This window comes from Miscanthus floridulus, chromosome 19 (genome assembly GCF_019320115.1).
Source record: "Miscanthus floridulus cultivar M001 chromosome 19, ASM1932011v1, whole genome shotgun sequence".
Classification (NCBI taxonomy): domain Eukaryota; kingdom Viridiplantae; phylum Streptophyta; class Magnoliopsida; order Poales; family Poaceae; genus Miscanthus; species Miscanthus floridulus.
This window is the reverse complement of record NC_089598.1, coordinates 700,791-723,647: the sequence shown is the minus strand read 5'-3', so window position 1 is coordinate 723,647 and position 22,857 is coordinate 700,791. Positions and strand designations below refer to the sequence as shown.

Sequence of the window (22,857 nt, the reverse complement as noted above, 5' to 3'; positions counted from 1 at the left end):
ATGAGCTCGCATTCCTATTTGGCCGGGAGCTAGGTCCCGATCCGCACCGTCTTGGTCGGGTCCGTGGGGTCGACCCCTACTGCCTTGGTTTCCTCGAGCGGATGGAAGGCTGTCGAGGAGGTTCGTTTGTTGCAGTCTAGGACTGCCGAGATCGACGATTCCCCGAGCCATGGGAGCTCGATCGAGTTGACGACCGTAGTGGCGAGCTCGTAGTGCTCGCGGTCGCACGTGAAGGCGCGTGAGAAGGCGCTGCTCATGGTGATGACGCCATTTGGTCCCGGCATCTTCAGCTTGAGGTAGGTGTAGTTGGGGATTACCATGAATTTGGCGTAGCATGGCTGCCCCAAGATGGCATGGTAGGACCCTGGAAAGTCGACCACTTCAAAGGTGAGGACCTCCGAGCGAAAGTTGGCTCGGTTGCCGAACGTGACGGGCTGGTCGATCTGCCCGAGCGGGTATGCCTGTGCTCTTAGGATCACCCCGTGGAAGGGAGAGCCCGCCAGGCGGAGCTTCGATCGGGGGATGCGCGTGGCGTCGAGGATGTTGAGGCCACTGCCTCCATCCATCAGCACCTTGGTGAGGCGCTTCTTGCGGACGATGGGATCGATGACAAGCGGGTAGCATCCCGGTCTTGCGACGTGGGAGGGATGGTCCCTCTAATCGAAGGTGATCGGAGATTCTGACCAGCCAAGGAAGGAGGGGACGGCCGTCTCAGTGGCACATGCCTCCCTATAGCATACCTTGTGCTGGCGCTTGGACCACATGACGTCGAATCCACCGAAGATCATGATGCACTCGTCAGCGTCGGGGAAACCGTCTCCATCCTTGCCCGCCGCGCCTCCTTTCTTGGCTGCCGTCTCTTTGCCATCCCCTTCTTTTGGCCCGCCGACCTGTCGTAGGAAATGTTTGAGGAGCTCATAGTCCTTGTAGAGGTGTTTGATGGGGTAGGCGTGGTTGGTGCATGGGCTATCCATGAGTTTGTTGAAGTGGTCAGGCAGGTACTGTTGGGGCTGCTTGCCCATGCGGCCAGTTGCAGTGACCGACGCGGAGTTGTCCGGTCGGCACCGGTCCTTTTTGTTCTTCTTGCCCCTCTATGTGGAGGGGCCCTCATCTTGGTCCGTGCGCTTGGCCTTGCCTTTGTCCCGGCCCTCGTTGAAGACCGCTCCGACCGCTTCCTCACTGGAGGCATGGTTAGTGGCGACGTCGAGCAGGTCGCGGGTGGTACGGGGCTTTAGGCATCCAAGCTTGTGGATCAGGGACTCGCAGATCATCCCGGAGAGGAATGCGCTAATGATGTCCGCATCGACGACATCAGAGAGGGAGTTGCATCATTGGGAGAACCTATGGATGTAGTCTTGTAGGGACTCGCTGGCTCCTGCTGGCAACTCTTGAGGTCCTAGAAGTTTCCAGGGTGGACATACGTCCCCTAGAAATTCCCGACGAAGACCCTCTTGAGGTTCGCCCAGTCACGGATGCTGTCGTGCGGGAGGAATTCAAGGCATGCTCGAACATGTTTGTAACACCCTGGTGTTACGATCCTATTTAGCGCCACAATTTTGATCTAACAGGTTTTACCAAAACGAGTTTCCAAGGCTTTCAAAGTCTTAACTTAGGTTTTAAAGTATCACTCGTGGCAAGTTATATCGCACTAGCTAGTTGAATAGTTCTGGGATGCAGTCAAAACTAAAAGTTATAACTTCCCAACTCGGAAACGATAGGCGATGGCATATTAGTATTTAAATTCTAGCTAGTTTTCTTGAACGTTAACTTTATATTCTTGCATCGTTAGTTGCCTCATGGTAAGTACTTTGGCGTGGGGTGGTGCGCAGAATGGTCTGAAGTAGCAGGGTTGACCTAGAAGTTTTCGGAACCTTTTAGAACGCACGAAGAACTACGTTCGGTGCTCTATTCGCGAACCGACGCGCTGTGCGACGAACCCGTCTGGGCCTTCTCGCATCTTCTTCCCTAGTCGCTCTTTGGTCGCGCCGAGTGTTTTCCTAGCAAGCTGGTGGTGTGAACTTTGAGTTAGCAAGGTTGGTCGAACCTTAACCGCAATGTTTGGCAGCTTTGGTGTCGCTTTAAAAAGCGTGCACGGCACTGATTTCGCCCTTTTGGCCTTTGGGTCGCGTCACCAGGCGTGCCTGCACGCTTGGCCGTGTCCGGCTGAGCGCTGGCCGCACTGAGCCACCACCATCGCGCTGCTGCCCCCGCGCGCTTGGGTGCCCGTCTGCCATGCCTTGCCCCGCTGGCCAGTCTGTGGACGCCGACCACATGCCGAGCCCGATGTGGCCGCGTCCGCTCTCTGCTGGGCGCGAACTGTTGCCGGACGAGCACTGCTCTCACGCCCGACATAGGTCTACATCCCGACTGACCGTCGCTGCCTGCCTTGTCACGTTCCGTCGTGCCATGCTCAGCCAGCGCCATGTGAACCTGCCACGTTTACGAACGTCACGACACCACGCGGCTGCTGCACGCCGTGTCGCTGCGCCTGCGTCGTGGCCGTCTCGTCGAGCTCCCGCCGTGTCGGTTGGTCATTGCCCTGCCCGCGTATTCGTCGTTTGCTTCAACCGCCCGCTCCCGGACACGGCCAGGTGGCCCCGTCGTGTAGCCGACATCTCCTCTGTTCGAGCACTGCTGCACTGTGCCTCTGTCGCGCCTCGTGCCGCTGTCGGCGCGCCATTCTATTTCTGGGCGCTTGGGCCGTCTCGGTTCGATTATTCGTGTCGGTAGCTAAGTCACGCAGATGGCCAACCATTCGAACCGTAGTTAGCCACCGAGGTTCTTCAGCAATGGCCAATTTACGAGTTTCGTCTCTGCCGGTCAAGATCGCCGCCATGCACGGCGCATTTGGGGGTAAGCCTCCACGGTCGGCATTAGTTCAATTACTCGTGCTCCTGAGCTCGCCTCGACCTTATTCTGCTGGTGCTCGCATCATTCTGGTCAGGGACCTCATCGGTGATGCGGTGGCGCACCGATGCCACGCTCGGAGCACTGCCGTATCACGCGGGCGCACGTGGCCGGGATCCTCCGAAACCTTCCCCATCTCAACCAGCTGCACGGCTTGTTTCGGGGTAAGCTCTTGTTGCTCCCTCACCTCCCCGTTGCTCTCATCACCGCGCTAGCTCGTCGGAGCAGCCGCGCCAGCACCGCAAACCACCGCCTGCTGCTGTAGAGGGCCCTAGGGCGCCTTCCCATGCTCCACCGCTTCCAATAGTCATCGACTGGGTCGTAGACAGTGGTCGACCCCGCAGTTGGACCAGCGCGGGTCCTCGGTGTCCGGCGCAGCAGCCGTGTGCCGGCCGGAGCCGCGCCGTCGCGCGCAGGACGGTGGGGACTGCCCCGTTGCGAAGATGAATTGTTTCGGGGACTTTAGTGCAAAGCCTGGGTCTGTGGTAATAGGGTGGGTTGCGATCGCTCATTTACCTGAGTAACCGAGGTCTTTTCTGCAAAAATCGTCGCGCGCGCCTCGCCGGGCCGTCTTGGTTCGTCTGCGTTTGGGCCGTCGGCCGCGCGCTGCATGGGCCGCCCGCGCCGGCTCGCGTCTGCCGCCAGGCTGCCTCACCGCTGGCCGGCCGCGGGCCGCACCGCTGGCCGGCCACGGGCCGCACCGCTGGGCCGGCTGGTGTTGCCGCCGGGCTACTTGCTCACGGGCCAGGCCGAGCTGGGCCGTTTTACTGACTAACGGCCTTCTTTAGTTGTAGAGTAATTGATAATTTAGCTTATAAAGTAAGCTTGTAAAATTCGTAGAAAATCATAGAAAAATCATAAAAATGCCAAACCAGTTTTGTTAGTCTCCTAAAATCGTGATCTACCTACTAGTATGAATTGTTCACATAGTGGATAATATTCTTAGGAAGCTATATAATTAATTAGAGATAATTAATATTATAAAAAGGTGAACTTGTAGGAATTGGTATGGTAAATTGGTAATATTGTTGAATCTGAAAATTTGTATAGTAGACTCCTAGCAGTAACAGTTACTCACCGTAATTTTTGTAGCTCCAGAATAACCAGTTGCGAAATAGATAATGATGTCTTATTTTGAATACTGATTAAATCAATAGAATAAAATAAAGAAACACCGTTGGTTTATATAACTAAAAGAATTGTTGAAAAATAACGTCTTATGCGACAACATGGATATGTAGCCTAAGTACGGTCATCGTTAGAACTAGCTCGTTCACTTGAGAGACGTAAAGCGTATTTATACGAGTCACGATTGCAGTCAATTAATTATATCTTTGCATGGCATTACATTGCATATCATAATAGAGACATCGGTGGATCACGGAGTCCTCGGGAGTTGCTGGAGGAATGGTGCTTTTGAAGATCATGTTGCCATGATGGAAAGCTAACTTCTGATTATATTTTTCCCAGGCAAGCCCCGGTGCATAACCCCTACTTTTCTGCAGTTTAAATTATATATGTGCATTAAGTTTTAAGGAGTTGAATGAAACCCACTTGCATATATATCTTTATCCTATGAGTCTTACTAGTATGACAGGATCGTGTAGATTGCTATGCTACAGGACTCCGGTAGAAGTCGAGTGATTGCCTGTCACTCGCGAGAGATAGGAAATATATTATTGGATTACTATCACTTGGAAAATATGAAAATGGTGACCGGACAGGGATATGGTTTGGGTATTGGTGGGTGTAAGAAGTTGTGTCGCCGCGGAGGCGGGTCATAGCTTGGTTACACCGTTTCTCCCTGTCTGGTCGATTAAGGACCGATCGTGCATATGACTCTAGGCAGGTCACAGACTTATTATCCCGAGCACATACTTGTGTATGGGCGCTTGGAAAGCTTGTCGCTCTCTTGTCACGGATCTGGCTCTTTCCGGACCGGCTGTCAGGGTTTTGTTTTGGTGGAGGAGGTCCTTGCGCCGCACTGAGTCCGGGACTCAGGGGCGGGGGCTTGGAGTCCCAGTTTGGACGGGGACCTGGACACCCGGGACAGGAGAGTGATGGGTTGGTCCTGCTTGTGCCCGGGGTACAAGCGGGGCGTGTGTTTTCGGGGTACCCAGCTGGGGACATTGATTCGCGAATCGCCGGTCTATCCGGTACGGCTTGTCTACGGTTTAGCATCGTAGTAAGAACTGAAAGATGAAAGATGGAAGATGGACAAAGGAAATCTGATTGCTTACCACTTGCTTGAAAGTAGCACAGGTGCTTACATAGAATGGTTAGTTAATGAACCAATGCGGCTATTAATAAAAATCAAATATAAGGACGCACGCTTAGTAATGCTTTCTGCAAATGCAACCCACAAACCAGATGGCCTTGCATATCCTTGGAGTCTTTTCTTTTCTCCTGCCGGGTAAGTCTTGCTGAGTACAATTGAGTACTCAGGGTTTTATTCCCCCTGTTGCAGGTAACAGGTGGACGCTTGAGCTGACCTTTGTGTGTGGATTCCTCCTGGTGGGCTCAGGGAGGATTTCCTTTACGCTGCGATCGTAGTTGTTATTTATAACTCTCACTAAATACTTTTATAAAAGAAAGTTTTACAATCTGTTGTCATAGTTGCTATATATCAATAATTCATCATGTCATTAATAGATGTTTATTTCCGCTGTAACTCTGTTCATATGTTTCTATTCCGCTGTTAAATTAAATTGTTTATACCTCTGATAATATGATTTTATTCCGCTGTTATATTAATAAATATTATACTCTGATGTTGTATTAAAAGTGATGTAAGAAATGGTTACGAATGATGTAAGCTTTATTCTCTCATTTGTGATCCTGGTGGCAAAAATGTGGATTTTTGGGTTCTCCCCTGGGGTGTGCCCGACGGAATCGAGTAATTTAGTGTTCTCCCTCGAGTGCTTAGTGTCTAATGGAAGACGAGCACTCCTGCGAGTCATTACATTAGGCGGTTCTGCCACAGGTCAGAGCATAAATGAGGAAATAAAGCTTCGAAAACCTTTTCTAAATAAAAATTTGACAACCCATTGTTGCAAAAAGTTAGGGTGTTTATATGCGAAGTTATATAAGTAGCCCTATTACTATGGTTATGTATCCAGGATAGATGGCACTCTGCTGACTTAGATAGGCTTGATCAAGTTTTCTGCAGGTACACTGACTCGAGCATAGTTCGATAGTATCGACTAGTTACAGGGAGAGAACGATGTGCCAAAAATTCTGAGAACGGTTGCCCTATATGTGGCAACAGTGAAAGGACGTATAGGACGTGCATTCATGCATATCCTGCCTATGCATTGTAGTACTTGTATTACTTGTAGATACGCCATCCCTAGGTGTCACGCGTGTCGTATTGTGCACGACTGTCTCGTCCTATTCTAGAGGTAGGTCTGAACTGTGGCTTCGTGTTTCGCGTTCGCCCGTGGTTCACGTCGGTCGTGACCCACGTCTCCCCATACCTCTTTTCTGCGCTCTTGTCGGACCCTTGCCCTGCAGTCGTACTAGTCAGTAATGGCATCGCACGTCGCTCGCCTCCAACGCGCGGAATTTGGTCAATCCGCCGTAGTGATCTCGCGCGGGAACCCTGGTGAACTGCGCCAGGACCACTGAATGCTCCACCTTTATAAGTAGAGCCTGGCTTAGCCATTGGTACCACCACTCAGTGCACTTTAGCTCGCTTAGCTTCTCCTTTGAGCCAGCTTTTCGCTCAGCCTTCCTTGCAACCACCGCCAGAGATGGCAGGAGCCTGGGTTAGCACCTACTGCCTGAATGTTGAGGGGTTTCCCAAAATCCTGCATGCCACCCTGCAAAAGCTCAGAGTCAATGATCGCCCCGAGTATGAGGGCCGTGAGTATGAGGAGCATGGCACCGAGCGGTGTGAGGTTACAGTCTACATCGGGAAGAGTGAAGAGTTCCCTAACCTCACCGAAGCCTAGAGTGTGACCGCAACCGGGTTTAGCTTCACCGACACCTACCAGGTTGTGGCCCACAAAGCCTTACGGTACCTCTGCCAGATCTATGAGGAGCCCATTGCCCGTACCCCCATGCGGTTCTTTCCACCTTTGGATAGGAACCGGCGGGCATGGAGGGCTCGCATGGAGGCTTTGCAAGGGCGGGATGCGCAAGAGGACAGTCCCACCGTGGTGCACTTGACCACATACCTGCTTGCTCTAGATGAGCAGTATGACCGGCAAGCCTTGGAGCTGAGGGCGTGCCTTCGGTGCACCGAGGTCTTCAACCGGATGCTCCAGGTGCAGCTCGCCAAAGCGCATGCCAGCGCTGCAGCTGCTGAGAGCCGAGAGGCTACCATGGAGGAATCTCTGAAGGAGGCTGAAGATCAGCATGTCCATTAGCTGGGTGAGGCCTATCTATTCACTAGGGCCAGGCGGAGGTCGCTGGTTGATGGAAGGCAGGATGCCCCGATCTTGGAAGGGATCCCTATCCACCTGCCAGAAAGAAGAAGAACTGGTGTTGCAGCACCACCAGCACCTCCACCCTCGGAAGTGTCAGAAGTCGAACCCTTGGTTCCTCTCACTCAGCCGTTGCCACGAGAAGATGTAGATTAGTGGCCTTGGGAGGTTGTACCCGTAGTAGTAGTGTTTTTCATTGCTGTCCTCCGGTATTGTACTCTTGCTGTTGTTGTCATCCGTAGTGTTGAAATCGCCAGACCGTAGGTGAATTCTATGTCGTGAAAGGGAGCCTGAGTGTCAGTATGTTGTACCCGCATAAGATCGTTGGAACATGCATTTTAATTATTTCGTTGTGTTTATTGTGTTCCTTTACTTTAAGTCTCGTTAGACGTGCTCCAAGTTCAAGGGCGATGTTAAGTGAGTTACAAGAGAAGTTGTCATTCAGATACCAGCAGATCAGCCACGATTAGATGTTATTGGACATTGTATCGACTAACTATGGATGCCCCAGCAGAACACTTGAATTTCTTTAAAACAAATCCATCGTTGGATTTGAATTCCTTGTCCCTTGTTGTGAAGGGAACTTTTGTTGTTTGAATTTTCCCTTGCAATACTCCCCTTACTCTGTGGTCTATGACCCCACCGCCTTCATGGCGTGTAAGTTGGTGATAGTTGCCTGGTTAAAAGCTTATGGTGCCGCGACGAAACCAAGGGCTCCCAGTGGAACAGCTGCCACATGGTGACGCTGCTTGGCACGCGCTGGTATCGAGGTTTTTGACCAAGTACCTTTACCAAGTTACACCACCGTACCGTTTTGTTTTAAAGTTTTCTCCTTGAAAATGTTCAGGTGTTCAAACGGGAAATCCATAATGGGGATGCAAAAGTGTTCTTTCAAGGTAAACAGGAGATGGTTTGGAGAAAGAAAGTATGACATGATCTGGGTTTACAGAAAAGACGGATGTGGTCGAGGAAGGTTAGCAGTGGATAGTCAGGAGTAGTTGCAAAAGTTAGAGTGGACGTCTTGTCCCAAGCCCTGCGCTTAGTTGATCACGCTACGCATGCCGGGTTACTTCGTTGTGTGCCCTACGAACGCCGTCTGTGTCAAGATCAGTAGCATCCCATTTTCGCGTGACCGCGGCATCGTGCAGTGCTCGCCGTCTTTGTGCACTGTGCACTTCTCTTTTTCCCAGCATCCGGTCGGCTCTCTACCCCGCACCGTCGTTCACCGTACCGGACCCCCCCCCCCATTTCCCTCTCTTTTCCTTCTTCTTTTGGTGACACGGCCGCCCGCACGCCTGCCTCGTCGAGCGGACCTCCTCTACTCTCCTTTATTTCCCCTCCGCCGCTCGCGCAGGAAGCACACCATGGTTGTGCTTATCCCCACAGCATGAACCATCTGTGTATCCCATTCACTCCGCCTCCACCTCCGGTGCGTTGCTTCCCCTCTCCGTTCTCCTCTATAAAGTCCCCTTGGACCTTGCTCTTCTTCTTCATCCCATTCCCTCGCATTCAGAGCAGAGCTACGAAATCCAGTCGACGTTGTGAAGCTAGGTTCGGATGTCTGAGGTGATGGTGTGATCTGAGAAGAAGAAGGGATCTAGTTCGTCGAAGAAGTTCAAGTCCCTTGGTTAGATGGCCTTAGGATTCACGATGTTTTACTTCTCAGTCGACTGTTTCTAGATTTGTTGGTGCTACGCCATGTTTTGGATAATCGTTATCTTGTTGTTTCTCCATTGTCCTCGTCTATCTCGACTTCTGGAGTAGGACTCGATTGTACCAAGTTGCTCGTAACCATGTATCCCTAGATCCCCATGTGGTTTAGTATTCGAAGTCATGTAATCTTTCGTGTAATCCCTGATCTACGGAATGTAATCGTGTTTCCCCTTTTCTGCTTCCAGTTTCGAATCTCAGGATGAGATTCTTTTTAAGGGGGGTTGGTTGTAACACCCTGGTGTTATGATCCTATTTAGCGCCACAATTTCGATCTAACAGGTTTTACCAAAACGAGTTTCTGGGGCTTTCAAAGTCTTAACTTAGGTTTTAAAGTATCACTCGTGGCAAGTTATATCGCACTAGCTAGTTGAATAGTTCTGGGATGCAGTCAAAACTGAAAGTTATAACTTCCCAACTCGGAAACGATAGGCGATGGCGTATTAGTATTTAAATTCTAGCTAGTTTTCTTGAACGTTAACTTTATATTCTTGCATCGTTAGTTGCCTCATGGTAAGTACTTTGGCGTGGGGTGGTGCGCAGAATGGTCTGAAGTAGCAGGGTTGACCTAGAAGTTTTCGGAACCTTTTAGAACGCACGAAGAACTACGTTCGGTGCTCTATTCACGAACCGACGCGCTGTGCGACGAACCCGTCTGGGCCTTCTCGCATCTTCTTCCCTAGTCGCTCTTTGGTCGCGCCGAGTGTTTTCCTAGCAAGCTGGTGGTGTGAACTTTGAGTTAGCAAGCTTGGTCGAACCTTAACCGCAATGTTTGGCAGCTTTGGTGTCGCTTTAAAAAGCGTGCACGGCACTGATTTCGCCCTTTTGGCCTTTGGGTCGCGGTCACCAGGCGTGCCTGCACGCTTGGCCGTGTCCGGCTGAGCGCTGGCCACGCTGAGCCACCGCCGTCGTGCTGCTGCCCCCGTGCGCTTGGGTGCTCGTCTGCCATGCCTTGCCCCGCTGGCCAGTCTGTGGACGCCGACCACACGCCGGGCCCGACGTGGCCGCGTCCGCTCTCTGCTGGGCGCAAACTGTTGCCGGACGAGCACTGCTCTCACGCTCGACATAGGTCTACGTCCCGACTAACCGTCGCTGCCTGCCTTGTCACGTTCCGTCGTGCCATGCTCAGCCAGCGCCATGTGAACCTGCCGCGTTTACGAACGTCACGACACCGCGCGGCTGCTGCACGCCGTGTCGCTGCGCTTGCGTTGTGGCCGTCTCGTCGAGCTCCCGCCGTGTCGGTTGGTCATTGCCCTGCCTGCGTATTCGTCGTTTGCTTCAACCGCCCGCTCCCGGACACGGCCAGGTGGCCCCGTCGTGTAGCCGACATCTTCTCTGTTCGAGCACTGCTGCACTGTGCCTCTGTCGCGCCTCGTGCCGCTGTCGGCGCGCCGCACTGAGTCTGGGACTCAGGGGCGGGGGCTTGGAGTCCCAGTTTGGACGGGGACCTGGACACCCGGGATAGGAGAGTGATGGGTTGGTCCTGCTTGTGCCCGGGGTACAAGCGGGGCGTGTGTTTTCGGGGTACCCAGCTGGGGACATTGATTCGCGAATCGCCGGTCTATCCGGTACGGCTTGTCTACGGTTTAGCATCGTAGTAAGAACTGAAAGATGAAAGATGGAAGATGGACAAAGGAAATCTGATTGCTTACCACTTGCTTGAAAGTAGCATAGGTGCTTACATAGAATGGTTAGTTAATGAACTAATGCGGCTATTAATAAAAATCAAATATAAGGACGCACGCTTAGTAATGCTTTCTGCAAATGCAACCCACAAACCAGATGGCCTTGCATATCCTTGGAGTCTTTTCTTTTCTCCTGCCGGGTAAGTCTTGCTGAGTACAATTGAGTACTCAGGGTTTTATTCCCCCTGTTGCAGGTAACAGGTGGACGCTTGAGCTGACCTTTGTGTGTGGATTCCTCCTGGTGGGCTCAGGGAGGATTTCCTTTACGCTGCGATCGTAGTTGTTATTTATAACTCTCACTAAATGCTTTTATAAAAGAAAGTTTTACAATCTGTTGTCATAGTTGCTATATATCAATAATTCATCATGTCATTAATAGATGTTTATTTCCACTGTAACTCTGTTCATATGTTTCTATTCCGCTGTTAAATTAAATTGTTTATACCTCTGATAATATGATTTTATTCCGCTGTTATATTAATAAATATTATACTCTGATGTTGTATTAAAAGTGATGTAAGAAATGGTTACGAATGATGTAAGCTTTATTCTCTCATTTGTGATCCTGGTGGCAAAAATGTGGATTTTCGGGTTCTCCCCTGGGGTGTGCCCGACGGAATCGAGTAATTTAGTGTTCTCCCTCGAGTGCTTAGTGTCTAATGGAAGATGAGCTCTCCTGCGAGTCATTACATTAGGCGGTTCTGCCACAATGTTCCCCCACACAGATGGGGAGATACTGAATGATGAAAAAGTCATCATCCACCCCTCCGGCTCTGCAGGCGAGCCAGAAATCTTCAAGCCAAATACCGAGGTTTGTCTCCCCGGTATACTTGGTGATGTTGGTGTGCGGTCGGAAGCACTGTGGAAACGGCGCTCTCCGGATACACCGGTCAAAGGCCCATGGTCCTAGGCCCTCAGGGCTGGGACTTCGGTCGTCCGGTCGGCGACCATGTCTGGGGCGCGTTTCATCGCTCCCCTCGATGGTTGGGTCGAGATCCATGTCGCCTGCTCTCACCACCACTCGGTGGACGTCATCATCATGCCGGGCATGATGCCGATTGCTGATGATGCTGCGAGCATCCTGGTGCAGACCGGGCCGCTCGTGTACCGGTGGTCGATGCGGAGCAGGCGCCAGGTCGGACCGAGGTGCAGCTGCTGCCTCCCAAGCCGCACCTAGCGACTATAGCGGCGAGTGGATGGAGCGATCCATCTGGTGCGTCCCCGCTCCCCTTGTGGGGAGAGAGGGCGCGTGTTGGAGTCATGATGTGGAGCTTTCCGCTTGTTGTACGACGGCGGCTTCTACTAGAACCCGAAGGTTCCAGTAGACCGCCCGCTCCTAGGGGTCGACAGGCTTAGGAGCGCCGCATAGAAGCATTGCCGCAGCAGCGATGTTCTGGCTAGCCCAAGCGAACTATGGGAGGCCGTTCCCCTCATTCATGATGTCATGTTGGACCTGGCGGGCGCGACCCCGGGTGCCGCCCACCGGGTTATGCGCATAGGGCACAACGTGCAGCACCAAGCTTGCCGGCGCAGGCGGCGGCTGGCTCTGCCGCCGTTGTCATAGTTCCTCGACATGCCCTTGCACAAACGTGAGGCCCCCCGCACGCGGGTCCGGAGGGGTGTGAGTTTGCGCAGACTCTGTAATGACCGACGGCTGTCCCGGAGTATCCACCATAGCGCACTCCCGAGACAGACGGTGGCTAGGTGCCACGTCGCTGATGCTGGAGCCGTCGCTCTCACCCTCATCATCCGGGAGTTTGTGGAAAGTGGTAGGAGCATAGCTCGCCATTCCCACGAATTCGGATGTGAGGGGGGATGGCGATAGCGTCCCTCGGAGCTCCCGAGCGCACACGTCTACGGGGGACACGAGACCATAGGAGAACCGATCGTATGGTGTTCGTGGTGCGGTAAATACGGTCCCTCCGGATAATCAGCGGGAGATAGTAAATAGAGAGTAAATAACAGTATGCATATTACTCACAGGCTCACAGCGGGGTTTGAGCAGAGAGTTTGCTCGGAATGAAGCACAGATGCCACGTCGTTGAAGTTGTTGTGCGTCCCAGAGCCGATGGAGGACGCCCCTATGATGGGCGCCAGAATGAGTGCCACCTCGTGGAGGCGTAGTATGCCGAGCCGGTCGCCGACGAAGTCCAGGCTTCCGAAGAGGAAGACCTGGGATGGCTCGTGTGGCAGAACCGCCCAAAATAGCACACTTACAGAGGCGCTCGTCTTTCACTAGACACTAAGCACCCCGAAAGCAAGCTACAGTGGGTGGTATCCGTCGGGCACACCCCAAGGGAGAACCCAAAAGATCCACATTTTTCCCAAGGATCCAATAATGAGAACGAGTTACAATACTTATCCATTTCATACATCAGAGTTTCTTAAAAGTACATTATTACAATACCAAATATCAGAGTGCGGAATGATAAACAGCGGAATTTAAAAATAAACATCTAGCGATAGGGACGAGGATCCGTCTGAGCCCACCAGAAGAATCCTCCACACAAGGTACTTCTCATGCATCACCTGCAACAGGGGTAAATAAACCCTGAGTACACAATGTACTCGCAAGACTTATCCGACTAGTGGGAATAATTTCCCGACTCCAAGGAATATGATAAGCTATATGGCTTGCTGGTTTCTTTTGGCAGAAAGCAATACTAATAGTGAGTCCTTAGTTATGTATTATTATTATCAGACGTATTAAGTTATCATCTAGCCAGTCTATATAAGCACCTGTTCTACTTTCAAGCAAGAGTTGAGCAATCAGTTCCATTTCTTCTCCTTTCAACTTTCAGTTCTTACTATGGTGCTAAACCGCAGATAAGCCGTACCGGATTTCCCGACGATTCGCGAATCAATGTGCCCAGCTAGGTGCCCCGAAGACACACGCCCTGCTTGTACCCCAGTCACAAGCAGGACTAACCCATCACTCTCCTATCTCGAGTGTCCAGGTCCCCGTCCAAACTTGGACTCCAAGCCCCCACTCCTGAGTCCCGGACTCAGTGTGGTGCAAGGACCTCCACCACCTCCTCTTCCCATCAGTCGGTCCGGAAAGAGCCGGATCCACGACAAGAGAGCAATAAGTCTTCCCTACGCCCATACCCAAGTATGCGCTCGGGATAAAAATATGTGACTTGCCCACGATGCCTTATGCAACGATCGGTCCTTAATCGACATGGATAGGGAAAAAGTGTAACCGAGCTATGCCCTGTTGGCCGCAGGACACAACCCTTTACACCCACCAAAACCCAACCATATCCCTGCCCGGTCACCATTTTCCTTTCCACCATTTTATCATGAGTGATCATATTTATCACCTATTTGCGAGTAACGGCAGGTTACTCACGCTACCGATATCCTGAGCATAGCAGCTATTCGACCTATACTAGTAGGTATCATAGGTAGATATATTTATGCATGTAGTTTCCATAAAATGCCTGTAACGTAAATGCACATCATAGATATATATTCAGTTATTATTCAAAATAAGGGTTATGCACCGGGGCTTGCCTTCAGCGGGCACGGTGTCAGCAAAGTCAGTGACGGGCAGCTCCGGAACATCCTCCTGTACGAGGATCTCCTCCTCGTACTCTTCGACGACTTCGTCGTACTCCTGCTCGCCGAAGGTCACGATCTCTAGTGGTGCGTTCTCTATATGCATGCAGTGATGATGATGCAATGCTTAGTAATATAGCAACAGCAACTCTTAAAATAAGAATACATCTACCAAGCTACTAAGCTAACTCTAATGACTAATACGCAAAGTTACCTATTATTCCCACTAAACAGGTACGAAACATTTCATGTATTATCTTAGCAACTAAAGGCATCCTTATTGTTAATATCAATTTACTATATATATGATAAAACAAGGTGCACTAGCTACCATGCATCACAAAAATTCATTCTCTAAATAACCATAATAATAATAAGCATTTCAAAATAATAAAGTAACCCTAAAGGTATCACTGAACTATACGAACTAATTACACTAACAGATAGATCATGAATTTAGGAATCTAACAAAATTTATTTCACAATAAATAAATAAATTCAAATGAGCTCTAGAGATGAAGAAAATGATATTGTTGGAGGAGGCTAATCACACTATTGGACTTGTTGACTAGCACGTGATTGTGAGTCTAGAAATACTGGATGAGACCACGGGTCAAGGAAACATTAGAGAATGAGAAGATCAATTGTAGACTATCTACCTCAGCTGATTATAGCTCGGGGAGAAATCGATAGACGCAGCTCTCTCGGGCAAGAACAGAAGAACTTGATTTGAGAGGAAGAAACAAATGAGCAGCGGAGCGGGATGGCTCGGCGGCTCGGCGTGTCCTTTTAAAGACAGGAGACGCAGGAATGGAGAAGCAAAGGCGCGACAGCGATGCGTCGTAAGGTTAGTGGCTAAACTAGCTTGCTTAAAGGTAATAAAGCACCGCGGGAACGACGTGATGCTGCGGAGGAACAGTGTTTTCTATGAAGCTACAGTGTTTTCCACGGGTGAACAGTGATTCCTACGCTGCTACAATACTGCCGTGTGAAAAAAGGATGTCTGACCTTCGCTTGCAAAGTAACTGAGCAGCGTGCAAGCGGAGTGCTTAGCGGGCCGAGCTTGCGAGTGATATTAATGCGTAGCGTGTGCGACACACTATGGCAGCGGCAGCGCGTCATGCACTGATAATTTTGCAAGGTGATTAGCAAGCAAAGTAAAGACGGGGTAATTAGAACAACGAGAGATGACAGTGGCGCGTCGCGAGATTGATGGAGATATAAATCTTGTCAAGTGGTATGCTAATATTTAGTGAATAATAATAATTTGTCATTGTGCGCGTGCTGCGTGGGCTAAGCAGAGCATGTGCCTCGTGCTACGGGGATTATGAAGAAGGTGAATAACGAGAGATGGAGCTGGATTAGGATGACAATAGTGAGTTGAGCTGTGCTGGAGATTATTTGGACAAGTAATAAATTAGAGCTCAATTTGAGAATTAGTGCAATAAAATTTAATTTCTTATTTACCACATGCAATAATACATAAACATGATGCTCATGATATGATTTAGTGTTTTGATTAAGACGTAACACCGAGGGTGTTACAGCTCGAAGATGGGTGGAACCCGCATCCCAACCAGTGGGAGTGCGGGAAACTCTAGTGAGCCGAAGCAAATCGTATCGCCTGAGCCCGCCATGGCGAAGGTGATGGAAAAGTGGGCCATCCGATGACCAAAAAGTGTTGAACGTACAACGTCTTCCCCACGGACGGCGCCAACTGTCGGTGCAGAAAGTGACCAACAAGTAAATATTTGTAGTTTTGCCGTACGTTGTGATCGAAGGTGGCCTAGCATCGATGACACAGAGTTTATACTGGTTTAGGCAATATGCCCTACGTCCAGTTGGAGTCGGTCGGTGACTTTATTCCTGAGCCCATGTGCTTGAAGTTTGCAGTGGGGTTACAAACGAGAAGAAAAAAGATGGGGGTACAAGAGGTCCGGTCGGACTCTAGTCGGGAGCGATAGGAGCTCCGCTATGAGCTAAGGGTCCAAGCATATGCTTGAGGTTCGAACCTGGCGGTTCTGAGGTTGTGAACTAGTGAACTTGGTCGATCTAATAAATCTAGAATTACTTGGATCAGCCTGGATTAACTTAGTCTCTTGGGAGAAAGCGCATCCCCTTTTATAGATGAAGGGGATGGCCTTACAAGTGAGAGAGAGAGTACGTATGCTTCTAAACTTTGTTGCCTATGCCGGTGGGTACAGGATGATGGTAGGCGCCCATAACACTATTGGATGTCGGATGCACATGGGAGGTTACGTTGTCTTGTTTGGGTATGGCAGATGTCGGTACCTGCTATACTGTTGATGCCTAGAGGCATGTGAGGGGTTTTGCCATGTTCACTCGGTATGGTAAATGCCGGCGCCCACAACACTGTAGATGCCCAGAGGCATGTGGAGGGGAGCCTTACCGTTTGGGAGTTAATGGCGCCCACAATACTGTAGGGAAAATGTTGGCGCCTACAACACTGTTTGTGTCAGGGCGGTTGCAGAGTACTGTTTCTGCAGGTGTACAAGGTACGGTCCTTGGTATCGTGGTTTGACTTGTGCGCCTTGCCTTGCTTTCGTCGTTCGTTCCCTGGTCCTTTCCGGGCGGGCGTCCTCGGTCGGTCGGTCCCAGTCGGCTCTGGTTGCGCCAGTCGGAGAGAGCGGTGAGCAGGGTTTTTACGTACTCCGGTCGGAGACGCGGGGTCGGAGTCGGAAGTAGTGCTTTGGCCAGGCCTTCCGGTCGGAGAAGCCATCCGGAGGCGGGTTGGAGACCGAAGCGAGCGCTCCGGTCGGAGAGGTGGGCCGGAGTCGGAAGGCGGGTGCCGTTCCTCCTCGGCCAGACCTTTCGGTCGGTGATTGGATCGCCCTTCTGGCCTGTCGTTCCGATACTTGGGCCGGCCCATGAGTTACGCGTTGTCTGTTTGGGCCGAGCCTTTGTTGGGAAGCCGGTCCGCGAGGGACCCCGGGTTTATGAACCCGACATATATTTTCTCCAATTATATATGCAAATATAAGTTGATGATTAAGGGTATTACACTTTGAATGGTAAAAACAATAATAGTATAGCTCCACTTTATATTAATATTAAAGAGCAAAGCGTTTCTGCCAACCCACTTTTTCTATTCTCAAAATACCCTTGCTTGTGGTTGTTCGCTTCTTTCGCCCCATTTTTTTATTTTCAAACTATTCTTGTATACTCATTAAATTCGTGTCTACCTCCATTTCTCGTATGTGACCTAGATTTTCGAGCAACTCGCGTATGCAATGATACATAGTCAGATCACGCACAGCGGCACAGGCATGTTTGCTAGTTATTATTTAAATGACAAGAGTTATATATTAAGAAAGTATCTTTTAATTCAAGTAGTGGCAATCTTGTCTTGTTAATTTATACAAAATTTAAGATACTCCTGATTAAAGCTAGCAAAGTTTGATTAGGAAAAAATCCTAGATATATACTCCATTTTTGGAATGATAGCTACATTTTGATCAAGAAAATTTCATTAAAAAGATATGATTTTGACCCTTATTTCTCTTACATTATGTTGTGCGCTATTTGCTAAAGAATCAATATTATCTTAGATCTACTTTGAATACAAAATTATTAGTGCAAGTTTAATGTCATAAATTTGTATATAATTCGAATAATTGTTGGCTAAGATCTGTAAAGTTTGAATTTTTATATACAAAATATGCTTATCATTCCGGATGGATGGAATATATATATTTAGGGCATGTTTGGAATACGGAATTTTTTCTCTATTCCTGTGTTTTTCTCGTGAAATTGAACTGATTCCTGTGAAATTCCTGTATAGTGTGAAATTCCTACGTTAAAAACAGGCCCTTATAGTTACGATCGCAGGAAGTAGATAGGAAGATTGCACGCTGCCAATTAAATAGCGTATAGTACATGACAGAGCAATAATCTTGAAAACGAAATTTGAAAGTACTTGTACACCATCGTGATTGAAAGACAACGCACGATGATGTCACAATGGAGAAATATAAAATCACCCCCTTCAATCAACGATGACTATATGCTTTCTTTATTACCATTTTTTGAAAAATGACTATATGCTTGAATGAAATGAAAAAAGAAAGAAATAAAGGAAGAATAGTATTTCCAAAGAAACCAAGTGTAGGCGCGTGTGGACACGTTGACTTTTTCAACTGGCTTCCCCAGATGCCCGTCGGCTCCCGACGGAGGCCGCCGCCGCCGCACCACCGTCGCGCCATGACACCCGCTTCCGTCTCCATCTCCGCCCCCGCCCCCGCCCCCGCGCCCACAAAGCCGCTCTACCTCCGCCGCCCGGTCATCGCGGGCGCCGCTGCGTTGGCCGCGTTCCTCCTCCTCGCCGCCGCCTACGCCACCAGGCGAGCCGAGTCCCCACCGACCGCCCTCCTCGCCCACCCAGCTGTTGCCACCAGGTTCTTCTCCTTCGACCTGGTCCGCGAGTACCCTCACGACCCGGATGCCTTCACCCAGGTGTGCTTCTCTTCTCTTCTTTCTTCCTGAGGTGAGATCTGATCTCAACCTCATCAGCAACGGGGAAATTCTCTTCCTGTACTACTTGATGAGTGCGTGCCTCATCAACACATGGGGCTTCTATTCTAGTAGTACAAAAAGAACACCGTATTTTCTCAATTCTTGATAGTTCAGTGTTCAAGACAATGCATTCTTACTTATTTCTCTGCTGCATCGTGTGCTTCGGATGTAGGGTCTCTTGTACGCGGAAAATGACACTCTTTTCGAGTCCACTGGCCTCTACCACCGGGTAATGTTCGCTCCTACCTTGCCCAGCAAACAATCTTCTGCTCATCCTACATTGTATCCCACTAAATGTCTCTGCTTTTGGTTTCTCAACAGTCTTCAGTCCGAAAGGTTGATCTTCAGACCGGAAAAGTATGCTAACTTCCATGCTTACTCATGTTTATCATCATATATCTCATGCTCGTGACGCTCTTTGTTCGCTCACTCATCACCTGATTAAGTTTGATTGGCAATTCACCATTTCTTAGGTTTTGGTTAACCACCAAATGGACGGACAAATGTTTGGAGAAGGTTTAACTCTTCTCGGTGACAGGTGCATAACCACCTCACATACCAATCCCTTTCTCAGAGATAATGGGCATGGGCTTACTTTGTTTGTATCCTTCCCATGCAGACCCTATTTCATTTTCATTTGTTTCACTCTGTAGATTGTTTCAGGTTACCTGGTTGAAGAACGAAGGGTTTATATATGATCAACATAACTTCTCCAAAGTATGCTGCCGCCCTGTGTCTATGCTTACATCAATCACACAGACCTATTGCTTTTAACCCTGGATAACAATTCTAAAATCCCACTTTTAATTTGGGTATCAGCTTTTATTTTTTTTCGTGATGGTACTTTTCTTGTGAGTTCTGGATGCACAATTGCTTGGCATTTACTGATGTCTCTTGAGCTTTTATTTGCTTGCCAGTTTACTTTCAGTGCATGAGTATGTTATTGTTGTTGTTAATTTCCTATATACCAAATATGCAGCGCACGAGTTTTACCCATAAAATGCGAGATGGTTGGGGTCTGGCGACTGATGGCAAAGTTCTTTTTGGCAGTGATGGCACTTCAATGCTGTATAAGCTGGATCCAAAGTCACTTGAAGGTTACTATTCTTTCTGCTTGATATTCTATTAGCGTTTAGATTTCTTTTTCTTTTTTGTTGAACAATTATTTTCATGCAGTCATGAAAGTGGTGACTGTCAAGTATCATGGTAATGAAGTCCCCTATCTTAATGAGCTGGAGTATATAGATGGTGAAGTCTGGGCAAATGTCTGGCAGGTTAGATGTAGTTCCTCCTAGCTAACATATCTTATCATGAAATATCTTAGTGTAACTATGTACTGCATTTGGCAAGGACCACTATATCTTCCATTAGTATCTTAGTGGCACCATTAGTATCTTAGACCAAATATGAATGAGGTTTAAAGGCTTCTCCGATTATTATTTCCATGGTGTGTACCTCAACTTTTCTCGAAGCGACCAAGTTTCACTGAGTGCTGCTCTTCATTTGGCCTATCGCTGCCAAATAGGCTGCTGAGTCCTTACTACAATGAACTCACTCTGATTTTTCATGATAATTAGCCATCTTATGGGAGTTCCTCTACTCAATTCTCTCCACCTGTTGCTAAGTGATTTGCTGTATTTCTATGTAATTTTGCTGTACCCTACTAATATATGATTTATCAATGTACGGAGAGATAGATACCTTGTAATTTTCTATAACGTGTGACCTGGGCATCTGAGTTTTGAAAGCTATGATACGCAGACAGATTGCATAGCTAGAGTGTCCCCTGAAGATGGCCTAGTGGTGGGCTGGATCTTTCTTCATGAGCTGAGGTATGTTTTATTTTTATTTTAAACAACACGCTTATAACAGTATCAGTATTCCCACGTCAGAGTAATGATATTTGTGCTGTTGTAATCCTGCAGGCGGCAGTTGTGGAACTCAGGCAATACGGTAGGCAGTTTATGGTGTTATTTTCTTTTCCTTTTTCCTTTATGTTGTGTTTTTATATTTCCTTTACTCCATAATACCCATTTGCAATCGTCCATTCGGGAACAAACTCCATTTTGTTCTGTACTGCATGGTAGTTTTGTAGGGGAAACAGGATGAAACAAGTAAACAGTTCCATCATTACGAAAATCCCCAAATATATAGGAGAAATTACATGATGTCCTAAATGAAATATGCTCTGTTCCAGAATATTGATGTCTTAAACGGGATAGCTTGGGATGAAAGAAACGACAGATTATTTGGTGAGCTTTAAGCATTCCCAATGAACTCTTTTTTTTCATTTTGGGTGATAAGTGGCCTTGGACTGAAATTTGATCTGATGAGCCTTTTTGGTACGGTACTTGCAGTGACAGGGAAACTGTGGCCAAAGCTATATCAGATCAAGCTACGGGCAGTAGATGGTCCAGCAGATGGATCTGTAGAAAAACTTTGTCCAAAAGCCAGCTTCTATCGCTGAAGAGTGTACCACGGCATATATACTGGGCGTGCTAACATGGGCCTTAATTTGTTTAACTGCATGATGCGAAGAATGTGGAGATGTGAGTACATACATGTTTGATTTGGTACCAGTCTCTCATATACCCATGAGTTAGTAGAGGTTGGCATAGTTGTAGGTTTTTTTATTTAAAAAAATGAATATTTCTTACAACTTATATGAGAATTTTGATGATGGTTGTGTTGGTTGCGAAGAGCAATTCCAAGAAATTAGTGTTGTTGGGAAGACAATAGTATTACCTGTATGTAGCACAGGCCAAAGAAGAGTGCTCATATCACTTCTTTGCTGTGATATTTGAAATGAAGGAAATGGGGTCTTTTCATCATCTCTCAATATAAAAACTGTTGTTTTGGATGATGTCGGTGCAGAAAGTGACCAACACGTAAATATTTGTAGTTTTGCCGTACGTTGTGATCGGATGTGGCCTAACACTCAATGACACAGGGTTTATACTGGTTTAGGCAACGTGCCCTACGTCCAGTTTGAGTCGGTCGGTGATTTTATTCCTGAGCCCAGGTGCTCAAAGTTTGCTGTGGGGTTACAAACGGAAGGGAGAAAGATGGGGGTGCAAGAGGCCCTGTTGGACTCCGGACTGAAGGACCGAGAGCGACAGGAGCTCCTACGTGTGCTAAGTATTCGAGCGAGTGCTCTGTGTTTTAGAGATTGATCGTGAATGGATCCCTCCATTGGGAGAGAGCACATCCTCTTTTATAGATGAAGGGGATGACCTTACAAGTGAGAGAGGGAGAGTTTACGTATGTTATTAAGTCTTGTTGTCCACGCCATCGGGTACAAATGATGATTGTAGGCGTCCACAACACTGTTTTAATGTCAGTTGCATGTGGGAGGTTCTGTCGTCTTCTTCTGGTATGGTAGATGTCGGCGCCTACCATACTGTTGATGTAGAGACATGTGAGGGTTTTTACCGTATTCGTCTAGTATGGGAGTTGAGGGCGACCGCAACACTGTGGGGGTAAACGTCGGCGCCCACAACACTGTTGGGGCTCTGACATGCCCAGAAGGTGGCAGGGCACCCTTCTGACATGTCCTGTTGGTACTGTGTTGCAGGTGTACAAGGTACGGTCCTTGGTATTGCGGTTGACTTGAGCGTCCTGCCTTACTTGCTTCGCTCGTTTCCTGGGTCCTCACCGAGCGGGCGTCCCCGGTCGGTTGGTCCAGTCAGCTTTGACTGCGCTAGTCAGAGAAGAGCTGTAAGCAGAGGTTCGGTGCATCCCCGGTCGGAGACGCTGGTCAGAGTCGGAAGCGACGTCGGAGTCAGAGGCGGGCTGGCCAGGCCTTTCCAGTCGAAGAGGCAGGCCAGAGTTGGAAGCGAGCGTTGTTCCTCGTTGGCTAGGCCTTCTGGTCGGAGAGGCGGGCCGAAGTCGGGAGTAAGCCAGGATCGCCCTTCTGGCCTGCTGTGAGGTTTTTTGGGCCGGTCCAGGAGTTGCGCGTCGTTCGCAACGTTGTCTGCTGGGCCGAGCTTTTGCTGAGAAGCAGGTCCATGAGGGACCCCAGGCTTATGAACCCG

General features: G+C 49.0%; 1 protein-coding gene across 1 annotated transcript; it reads left to right on the top strand.

The window, feature by feature from the left end:
- Positions 1–18,408: 18,408 nt before the first annotated feature.
- LOC136527735 (glutaminyl-peptide cyclotransferase-like) lies at positions 18,409–21,452 on the top strand. Its single transcript, XM_066520553.1, has 11 exons — positions 18,409–18,763; positions 18,996–19,052; positions 19,145–19,180; positions 19,297–19,361; positions 19,477–19,540; positions 19,803–19,920; positions 20,000–20,097; positions 20,585–20,655; positions 20,749–20,776; positions 21,021–21,075; positions 21,181–21,452. Exons 1-11 carry the CDS (start codon positions 18,461–18,463, stop codon positions 21,288–21,290), a joined length of 1,005 nt encoding a protein of 334 aa, XP_066376650.1. The 5' UTR covers positions 18,409–18,460; the 3' UTR covers positions 21,291–21,452.
- The last annotated feature ends 1,405 nt before the right edge of the window (positions 21,453–22,857 follow it).